The sequence below is a fragment of the Octodon degus genome, unplaced genomic scaffold (genome assembly GCF_000260255.1).
Source record: "Octodon degus isolate 3935 unplaced genomic scaffold, OctDeg1.0 scaffold00054, whole genome shotgun sequence".
Classification (NCBI taxonomy): domain Eukaryota; kingdom Metazoa; phylum Chordata; class Mammalia; order Rodentia; family Octodontidae; genus Octodon; species Octodon degus.
In genome coordinates this window covers 12,580,844-12,591,253 of record NW_004524630.1, presented here as the reverse complement: position 1 = coordinate 12,591,253, position 10,410 = coordinate 12,580,844, and the positions used below count along the sequence as shown (strand labels likewise).

The 10,410-nt window shown below is 52.9% G+C and overlaps 1 protein-coding gene across 1 annotated transcript in view; it reads left to right on the top strand.

Annotated features, from left to right (window-relative positions):
* The window catches only part of B4galnt3 (beta-1,4-N-acetyl-galactosaminyltransferase 3), a 107,103-nt gene extending 98,370 nt beyond the window's left edge, over positions 1-8,733 (top strand). Inside the window, exons 15-20 of the mRNA XM_004633392.2 lie at positions 3,369-3,691; positions 4,367-4,520; positions 4,764-4,836; positions 5,545-5,698; positions 6,236-6,362; positions 8,196-8,733. Coding sequence (XP_004633449.1) covers positions 3,369-3,691; positions 4,367-4,520; positions 4,764-4,836; positions 5,545-5,698; positions 6,236-6,362; positions 8,196-8,304 — 940 coding nt within the window. The 3' untranslated portion in view covers positions 8,305-8,733. The remainder of the gene's footprint in view (positions 1-3,368; positions 3,692-4,366; positions 4,521-4,763; positions 4,837-5,544; positions 5,699-6,235; positions 6,363-8,195) is intronic.
* The last annotated feature ends 1,677 nt before the right edge of the window (positions 8,734-10,410 follow it).

Genomic DNA, 10,410 nt, shown 5'->3' with positions numbered 1-10,410 from the left:
AGCTTGTTCTAAGTAGGTGCTTTAGACCACTGAGCCATCTCTCCAGCCCCGATTTCTTTTTTTTTTTTAAAAAAGGAAATGTACTTTCTTAAATGTAGTGAAAATACGTTCAGTTCTCAGGCAGAAAGGTGCACTTTCTGCTGGTGGCACTGTGCACCGAGTCGTCCATACAGTTTGTCATAAAGCCTGCTTAACCCAGTCAGCTGATGTGAATAGTTAATACATAATGCTGTTGGCTTAAAACTTTTCCTTCGGTGTAGTTAGACATTATTTCCGTTCTCCACCAGTCACATAATCATGACAGTACTGGAGATGACAGCTGGGGTGCTGTCCCACAGGCCTATAACTACAGTGTTTTACTCTCTCATTTGAGTCAAGTTCTCAGTTGCCCAGGCTGGCCTCCAACTCTTGATCCTCCTACGTCAGGTCCCACGCAAGTGGTAGCACGGCAGGTGTCATATTTTTATTTATTATTGTGGTATCGGGGATTGAACTCAGGACCCAGCGCTTGCCAGGCAAGCACTTATTCTACTGAGTAATCTCCCCGGGCCCCATATTTTTACTTTTAATTGATGCATAGTAACTATGCATATTTATGGGGTGTTAATGCTTATATATGTGCATAGCATTTTAACACATGACCAAAGGAGGGAAACTGACATACGTGTCACCTCAGACGTTGTTTCTTTGTGTTGGGAGCTTTGGACATATCCTCTGCTGACTATTTTTAAATAATCAAGAGTGCTTTTCCACCATAGCTACACTGCTGCACTGTAGAACATTAGCAGTTATCCCTCCTACCCAGCTGCATCCCTGTACCTGTTAGCCATCCTGTCTCCATCTTTGCCTTCTCTGCGTCTTTCCCCCGCTCTGGTAACCGCTCTTCTACCCTCTACTTCTATGAGATCAGCTTTTTAGTTTCCGCATGTAAGGGCAGATGTGCGATGTTTGTCTTTCTGTGTCTGACTGATTTCACTTAACATAATGTAATTCAGTTCCATCCACATTACTGAACATGACAGAATAGTTTCATTCTTTTGCACAGCTAAATGATATTCCCGTGGAGTATCAGCATGCATGCCCACTGCCTTGTTTTTGCCCATTCATCTGTTGGTGGACACTATGATTGATTTGCTATCTTGGCTGTTGTGCTGGTGCTGCAGTAAACCTGTGAACGCGGGTGTCTCTGATTCACTGTCCTCAGTCCTCTGGGTGTGTATCCTCTAGCAGGGTTGCTGGACCACGTGATAGTGCTAGTACTAGTTTGGGTGTTCAGTTCTGTTTTTTGGTTTGATTTCAGATTTGGGTTTTTTGGAGGGAGGTGTTTTGTTTTACTTTTGGTACTAGGGATTGAAGCCAGGGACTTCACACTGAGCTGCTCCCCAGCCTGCTTTTTCTGTTTTTTATTTTGAAATAAGGTCTGACAAGGTCACTGAGTTGCCAGGTTGGGCTCAAACTGGGCAACCCTCCTGCCTCAGCCTCTCAGGAGTCCTAGGATTATAGGAATGTGTTGCCTGTAACTGCTTTATTTCTAGTTTTTGGGGAATTGCTGTACGGCTTTCCTCAGTGGCTATACTACAGTACTTTCCCACCAGCTGTGTTTGACATTCCTTCCTCCGTGTTTTCCTCAGCATGTTTTTTTTTTCTCATTTCTTTTTGACCCTGTGATTTGGATTCCTGTTTCCTTGATAATTGGTGATGTTGAGCATTTTGTTTTGTTTTGCAATACTGGGGATCAAATTCAAAAACCTTTGTGCTGAGATATCTACCCAGCCTTTTTGTTTTAATGTATTTAATTTTGAGACAAGGGCTTGCCAAATTGCTAAGTTGCTCAGAATAGGCTCAAATTTGACATCTCCAGCCTCAGCCTCTCAGAGGGCTAGCTTTACAATCATCTTACCACCAAGACTGGCCAAGCCTTTTCTCTGTAGACTCTGGCTATATCCATATCCTCTTTCTTTACAGTTTATATTGTTTTATTTTTGAGAAAGTGTCTCATTGTGTAGTCTAGACTGGCCCTGAATTTGTGACCTTTCTGCCTCACTCTCCCAGTAGCTGCAATTACAGGTACGTGCCACCTTCCCCATGTATAGATTCTTTAAAAATTGTTTATTTAGACAAGGATGTGTTAGCTTGTTTCCTTTAAACCAGAGGACTCTGGTAGGCTGAGACGGTAGGATCACCAGTTTGCACCCAGTCTGGGCAATTTAATGACTTAGAAGACCCTACTTCAAATTAAAATTTAAAAAGGGAGCTTGGGAACATAGCTCAGAAGTGGAGGGAGCCTTCCTGGGTTTGATCTTCAGTATCACAAAAGCAAACAAATAAAAATGAACTATCCATTCAGGTCATTTGCATAGCTGTGAAGCAGATGGTGTATTTTGAGAGTCCTTTATACTCTGGATGGGTGGTTGATGTTGATCTCTTACAGGATGAGCCATTTGCAACCCACTTCCAGAGGTTGTTTCTTCACTCTGTTGAATATTCCCCTTACTGCGCTGAAGCCTTTTAGTTTGATGTAATTCTATTCATCAGCTTGTTTTTTTTTTTTTTTTTTGGATGGTACTAGGGATCAAACTCAGGACCTTGCGCTTGCCAGGCAAGCACTTATTCCACTGAGCTATGTCCCTGGCTCTGTTTGCCAACTTTTGCTTTTGTCACCTGTGCTCTTGAAGTAGTAGCCGAAGAGCTTTGCCTCATGCAGTGTCCTGAAGTATTGCTCCTGTGTTTTCTTCTAGAAGCATCATAGTTTCAAGCATTACATTTAAGTCCGATTTATTTTGAGGTGGTTTTTGTATACAGTGAGAAATAGAGGTCTAACTTTATTCTTCTGTGTACGCACATCCACCTTCTCCACCACGCTTTGTCGAAAAGGATGGTCTTCTCTCCAGCATGAGGCCTTTTCAAGGGTGCTGGATTTATTTCTGGGTTCTCTATTCTGTTCCATCAGTCTGTGTGTCTGCTTTTTCTGTTACTAGCATACCGCTTGTGATTTTTAACTATCATGATAACAAGCTAACCATTTAACACTTTTGCAGAAACCCATTGTGCCTTACAAATTTTTCATTTGAGCAGAGCATGTTTACTATCGAGGGTCTGTTTCTCCAGGAGCCTCTCCTCCGTGACCCCATTTACTCTGTCTACTTAGGATCTCAGAGCTGCAAAAGCTCATGGAGGTGATCGAGCTCAGTGGTACAATTTGAAGATGGAGCCTGTGAGACGTAGAGGCTGGGCATCTTGCCTGAGTCCCTACCCCTAGCCAATGGCAAAGCTGGATCTCCTGGCAGTGGGCCTGTGGGCTTCCGGCACACAGGGCTGTCCTTGCATCGTGGGGAGGACTCACTCAGGCCCCACCCTGTCTGCCGCAGGAGATACCAGCTGCAGCGCATTGTGAATGTGGAGAAGCGTCAGGACCAGCTGCGTGGGGGCCGCTACCTCTTGGAGCTCGAGCTGCTGGAACAAGGCCAGCGCTTGGTGAGGCTGTCTGAGTATGTGTCTACACGCGGCTGGCAGGGCATCGACCCCGCTGGTGCAGAGGAGGCTGAGGCCCGGAACCTTCAGGGCCTGGTCTGGACCCCCCACAGCCAGCGGCGAAGGCATGTCCTGGACGTCCGTGATCCAGAGCCCAAGCTGTGCTGGCCCCAGGGCTTCTCCTGGAATCACCGAGCCGTGGTCCACTTCATTGTGCCCGGTGAGCTTCTGCGGGGCAGTTACCATGGCGCAAAGGCAGTTTCCCCTGATTCGATCTCCTGAGATCCCAAGAGAGGAACCGAGGCTCAGCAAAGAGAAGGAGCACCCTTAAGGTGACAGCCAGGGAGAGGAGCTGAGACTAGATAATGACTCGAAGGCTAGAGCTCCTTCTTTCAGACTAGGTTTCAGGTTGTGACTGTCACTTGGGGCCATTGTTGAAATACGACGCAAAGAGAGCTAGAGAGAGTGGTTTTAGATTTTGGTGCTGGGCGCGGAGCCCAGGGCCTTGCACATGCTTGGCAAGCGCGCGGCTACTGAGCCACATCCGAAGCCCCAAGTGGTTTTGATGATGACAGGCAGGGAGGTAGGTGTGGGCTAGGACAGGAAATTGTGAGTGATAGGAAGGTTGACCGTCAGAGCCTGGTGGAGTGCTGTGACCCCAGCCCAGGGCCTCTTTTGGGCATGCCTGTGAGCTGTGCAGGGAGCCCGAGACGGAAGCCCCTTCACGGCGAGCAGTTGCTGTCCTTCAGGCCTCTGGTGTATTGCTTGTGGCTTACTGAAAGTTGTTTTCTTCACAGTAGGGGCCCGGTGGGGACTCCTGATCCCAGGGGAGCTGAGAGCAGAGCCCTTCCCCTTTCCTTACCTCTCTTTCTTTTTGCCTGGCACACTGGGGTAGTGAAGAACCAGGCGCGCTGGGTGCAGCAGTTCATCAGAGACATGGAGAACCTGTTCCGGGTCACTGGTGACCCCCACTTCAGCGTCATCATCACTGACTACAGCAGTGAGGACATGGATGTTGAGATGGCCCTGAAGAGGTCCAAGCTGCGGAGGTGAGGACACCCCTTCCCCACCTCCCTGTTCCACGTCAGGGCACAGCCTGGGCGCCTCCTTTCTGAAGTCCTAGCACTGCTGGGTCCAGGGATGAGCTGCCCCACCCAGCTTCCCTGGATTCTACTCTTTAGTTCTTTCAGGGATCCCTGCCTGTAATCCCACTGCAGTTGCATTTATTGTCTCTTCTGGGGTCCCTGACAACGACTCCTAGCATTCAGCTTGTCCTTTCTTTCCTTCTGCAGCTACCAGTACGTGAGGCTCACTGGTAACTTTGAGCGCTCTGCTGGACTTCAGGCTGGCATTGACCTGGTGAAGGTAACTGGCCTGGAAAAGGGTCAGGAAATTGGCTAAGAGGTAGAGGGAACTGTGTGCTGTGTAAGGTAGTGAGCCCTTCAGTGGGGGAGGAAATAGGGACCTGAGAGTGTGTTGGTCAGCTTCACTTTACTGTAACAAATAGCTGAGAGAATCATCTTAACGGCAGGGAAGGTTTATTTTGAGTCATGGTTTCAGCCCACAGTGCGTTGGCCCCATTGCTTTTGGGGCTGTGGCAGCACAATACATCATGGTGGGAGAGGATGCTGCTCTCCTTGTGATGGCGGAGAAGTGAAAAAGACAGACAGGAAGTGCCCACCATCCCAGTCATTCCTCCAAGGCCACTTCCTCCACAGCACTGACCTCCCAAAGGTTCCGCCATCTGCCAATAGCTCCACAGTCTGGGGACTGAGTGTTTAACCCATGGCCCTTCCGGGAACTCTTTCCCAAACCACAACCAGGAGCGTCTTCTCTGCTGCTTTGGGCCCAGCAGCAGCGTGGGACTAAGCAAATGACAGTGGAGCATTTGCTTAACTGCCCAGGGCTACTGTCTTATGGTGAGACACTGTCTGATGTGTCTCCATGGCCCTGGCCGTGGACATCTGCCCAGCGGTGGGTGTGTAGAGGTTTGCTGGTTGTTCCAACAGGGTAGAGCCTCAGGGTTCTCCTAGGAGTCCTAAGGGTCTGGCAACCCCACTGCTCTGTCCCCAGGACCCTCACAGCATCATCTTCCTCTGCGACCTCCACATCTACTTCCCGCCTGGAGTCATCGATACCATCCGGAAGCACTGTGTGGAGGGCAAGATGGCCTTTGCCCCCATGGTGATGAGGCTGCACTGCGGGGCCACCCCTTGGTGGCCTGAGGGTGAGCCCTGCCCTGTGCTGGGGAGGAAGGAAAGTGTCCTACATGGTTCCTAACCTCAGAGCTACGAGCACAGTGACAAGTGCCAGCACCTGGTACCACCCCGCCCCCCGGGAGCGTCCCCTGGAGCAGCCAGTGCGGCAGTGAACATTTCCTGCCCTCTTCCCCTCACGTGCTTGTCAGACACGGGGAGCACCTCTTATGTGTGGCTGCTGGGCCCTAGGACACTGTGGGCATCATGGCCAGAGGCTCCCTGCCTGTAGAGAGAGACGTGGACAATAACTCCAAGGGGCTGCTGCTGTCGCATCTGACCGCAGGCCCCGAGAGCAGCCTGGGTCACTCCGCATTGGCTGAACCCTGAACCTCAGGTCAGGACCTCCACCCCCATAGGCAAGATGTTTGCTTAGTGGAGACAGCTTTCGGCCCATGCTACCCCAACCCCTGTCTTCAGAAGCACCTCTGGTACACAGCCAGGGACCTCTGTGGTCCTCCTTCTCCTGGCCCCAGCTTGGCTCACCGCAGATTCTTGGCCATCCACAGGCTACTGGGAGGTGAATGGGTTTGGACTGCTTGGCATCTACAAGTCAGACCTGGACAAGATCGGGGGCATGAACACCAAGGAGTTCCGGGATCGCTGGGGCGGAGAAGACTGGGAGCTGCTTGACAGGTGACGGGGCAGGAAGTGTCCACGGGGGCTACTGGGACTCCATTCAGCACGGTGCTTGGGGGAGGGACAGGGAGGGATGACTTCAGTGGCACTGAGGTCACACATCTCAGTGCTTTGGGGTGGCTCATACTCAGTTCCTGCTCACACTGGGTCACAGGGCTGGTCTGACACTAAAGTTAAAGGTTGGTAAGCTGGCAGAGGAAAACCAAAAACAAGCCATGAAAATGCAAGTAGCTGGGTTCTCAGCACCAGGCAGGAGCTCTGGTGGAGAAGGTGAGCCTGGCCAGCTCTTCTCCCCACCAGGGCCTAGAGGAGAGATGAAGTTGACACAGGCTAAGGTCAGGGAAGCTGCCTGGGCCAGCAAGAGAGCTGGTGTGGACTGTTAGAAGGCGGGAGGTTCACAGGGGCCCTGAGCTCCTGGAGGCCAGCGGTGCAGGAGTATGGCCTGAGGGCAGACAGGGACATGGTATTCAGTACTCGGTGCAAATGGTGGGCTTGGCAAGGAGGGAAGAACGTGTGGTGGTGAGGAAGCTTCTCCCTGCATCTGCGCAAGATTACTCATTCAACAAGTCTGCTGTCTCCAGGGATGGTAGCGTACACCCTTGATCCCAGCTCTTAAGAGGTTGAGGCAGGAAGATCAGCCAGCCCAGGGTACGGTAGTGGGTGGACCCTGGGTCAGAAAGAAGTTGCACTAGAGGAAGGGAAAGGGAAAAGTGTGTTACCTCGAGCTTTGATCCTAAGAGGAAGAAACAGGACAGAAGGGGGAAAGAAAGGGTGTAAATGTCAGAAGCTTGGAAGAGGTTGATGAGAAAGAGGACCTGGCAGGGAAGGTAGCCTGAGTCCCAGGGCAGGGTGCAGCCAGTGTCACTGGTACCTGCGCTTCGCAGAAGCGTCACACAAGTAACCTTGTTAGTAGGTGCAAGTGTCCCCATTTTTCAGAGAAGAAAACTAAGTCATAGTAGAGAGTGGTTAATAGTTTTGCCCCAAACCTCTCTTACTAAAGTCTCAGCGGCTTAAAGGGCAGCTATTTGTGGTTTTCCCATGGAGGGAAGAAAGAAAAGCGTGGTGATAATACAATACTAAGAGAATTGAGGGGGGAAGGCAAGGGAGTGAAGGTAGCTCAGGTCTCACACAGCTAGATCGCAGCAGCCTGGAGCTGTGCTTCGAGAAGGCGCTGTGCTGCAGTTACCGCACCGCTGGGCTTCATGCTTCTGTGCGGAGCTCCGTGTACTTCCGGCTCTTCTTGCTCTCTCTGGGGCCCAGCAAGAAAGAAACTGCCCCCTAGTGGGCGGCACATATAGACAAGGGGCAGCACAGGCCGGATGTGCCCAGTGTCAGAGCACTTGCCTGGCACGCGTGTGCTTAGAGGCCATCTCCAGTATTGTTAAAGAAAGAAAAAGAAAAGAAAGGAAGGAAGAAAAGAGCATAGAACAGAGCAGGACAGGGTGGGCCTGGGATGAGCTGTATGGCTCCAGGGCTCTGCCCCATAGAGGGCAGTCTTGGCAGGTGACCTGCAGTCTCTGGGTGTCCTTCATCCCTACATATGTGTGTATCCATGTCAGGAATGAGACTAGAGGTGGTGGGCCCAGATGCAGAGATGGGCGTATGTGTAGTGTCCCCTCTCTAGAGGTGGTGAACAGGCTCTGACAGATGCTGTGCCGTGCACAGGCTGGGAGAGAGCTGGCACTCCAGCCCCAGCTGGCTGCCTGGCCTCTGGCCACCCTGTACCTACTTCCTTTGTCCTGTGGGACGTTCCCTAAGAGGGGTTGGAGGTCTGAGGGGAAGGGTCCATTCCCAGGACTGAGGGCTCATCTCACTCCTTGTTCTCCTCAGGATCCTCCAAGCAGGCCTGGAAGTGGAGCGTCTCTCCCTCAGGAATTTCTTCCATCACTTCCATTCCAAGAGAGGCATGTGGAACCGCCGTCAAGTGAAGATGCCCTGAGGCCCACCCTGTGGCTCCGTGAGGGGGCCGCTTCCCGTGCCCTGCTCCCTGTAGAGGAGAGGGAAGATGGGGGCAGAGGATACCTGGGCCCAAGAGGCCTCGGTGCTGAGCGTCTCTCCACCGGGAGCTGCCCTGCAGTGGAGAGTGACGCCAGGGCCCCTCTGCCCCTCGCTCAGTTGATGGATGGCTCCTGAGAAGATGGCACAGTGAAGGCAGGGAGAAGACACACGTTCGAACAATTCTGTCCTCATCCCTGGAGGTGCATTCTGGAGTCCCCCAAGCCTGTCATAAGGAGTGTTGACCTGAACTGAGATACAGACCTGGCGTCTACTAGGGGAGGGTGTGCTGGAGGGTGTCCCTACTTGTAAACCTCAGGCCTACTTGTGTGCTGCAGTGTGGCCCTTGGGCACTGTCCCGTCTAGCAGTTCTGGCCCTAGCCCAGGCTTATGCTTCCAAGCACCTGTCTCTCCAGGTAGCCACTGAGCTGCTGGCCACCCTTAGGGCATTCATCTAAGCCCTCCTGGAGGCACTCACTTGGAACTGAAAGCATAGCTGGGGGTGACCCTGGTGGGGGGGTGGGGTCTGGAAGGCAGTGGGCCCATCGCAGGTGAGCGCAGTGTGGCCTTGCACAGTGGGCAGGGTGAAGAGACCAGAGAGACGTGCCCCTCCCCTCCCACTCCCCCCCTGGAGGGGGGACAGAGGCCTCTGGAGAGTGCATGCTGTGCGAGGAGATTTGGACAGACTGTGGCAGTGCTCCTCAGACTAAGGGTGTGCGGGCCAGCAGAGGGGTGGGAAGGGAAGTGGGGAGAGCCCAGCACCTGACCTGTGCAGAAGCAGAGGACAGGTGAGGGTGGCTGGGGGTAGGGAGCAGTAGAGGACAGGAAGCCCCTTCCCCAGGGGAGGGAGCAAGGGGTGGGGAGACCTGAGAAGAGAAGCAGCTTCAGGGGAATGTCGCTGGCCTTAGCAGTCTGCAGCCACTCCCTCTGTCACCTGATGGTCACGCACTCGTCTTGTACTAGCAAACCCTAGATGCTTTCATGGCCGGGGGCTATTCTGCTGCTGCTGCTGCTGCTGCTGGACTCACCAATGGCACAGTTGGGTGCTTGCTCCTGACCCGAGTGTGTGGAGGACTCCCTGCCGTGGGGAAGGCCTGGGGGAAGCGCAGCAGGGTCCTGAGGCTGCTTGGCTGAGCCCAAGGTCCACTCGGTGACAGCCCCTATTGCAGCATTTGGAGCTGCGGGGCCTGGCCGGGGCATCTGCATTCCCGTATAGCAGAAGCTTGGCTGGAGGCTGGAGGCTGGAGCCCACTGAGACCTGTGGGGCGCTGGAGAATCGCTGCCTTCCTGTAAGGAATCAGGTTGGGGCGGTGGCTTAGGGGTGCCCTAGGTCTGCCCCTGGGCTGTGGCCCTTTCTGGCTCCTGCTCAGGCTTGCTGCCATCTGGAAAGGGCCCATAGGAAGCAAGTAGGGCTGCAGCTGGCCAGCAGGGGACCAGGTTCTCGGTAGGGCAGCTCTCATTCTTGGCACTGGAAGACCGAACCGGTCCCTGCGTCTCTGCTGCTGCACTTCTCCTAATGACTGGGGCTTGGCCCACCTGCCTGCACCCCTCTTTCCAGGCCAGTGCCTTGTGTTTGTTACTTCCACACCGTCTGCCTTAAGGGGCCTGTCCTGGCTCCTGCTCTGTAGGGAAATGTCTTGGGTGGGGGAAGGGAAGGCATTAATTAAATACAGCATCTTCTTAGAAAACCAGTGGCTCCTGTGTTTTTCTGTCACCCATTCATGGTTGGGGAGGGAAGGACCGAGGGGCCCGAGGATCACATTTTGTGCCTCAGCTCTCCAGGCTTTCTTGGCCGTGCCAAGGACACCTGCCCTCCTCCACCCTCTGGCTAGTTTGGTGTCTGCTCTATTAGGGACAACATGCTCTGTGCTGTTACTTACCCAGAAAGGGCAGAGAACTGTCTTCTAATGAATGACCTACTTGGGGTAATGGGAGGTGGTGGTTCTGCTGAGACAGGCTGTAGACCCACTGGGTAACCGGGGCAGAATGGTTTGTGAGCAGTGGGCGGCTTATTTTTCTGCATGAGCTTACCTTTCATATTATCCATATA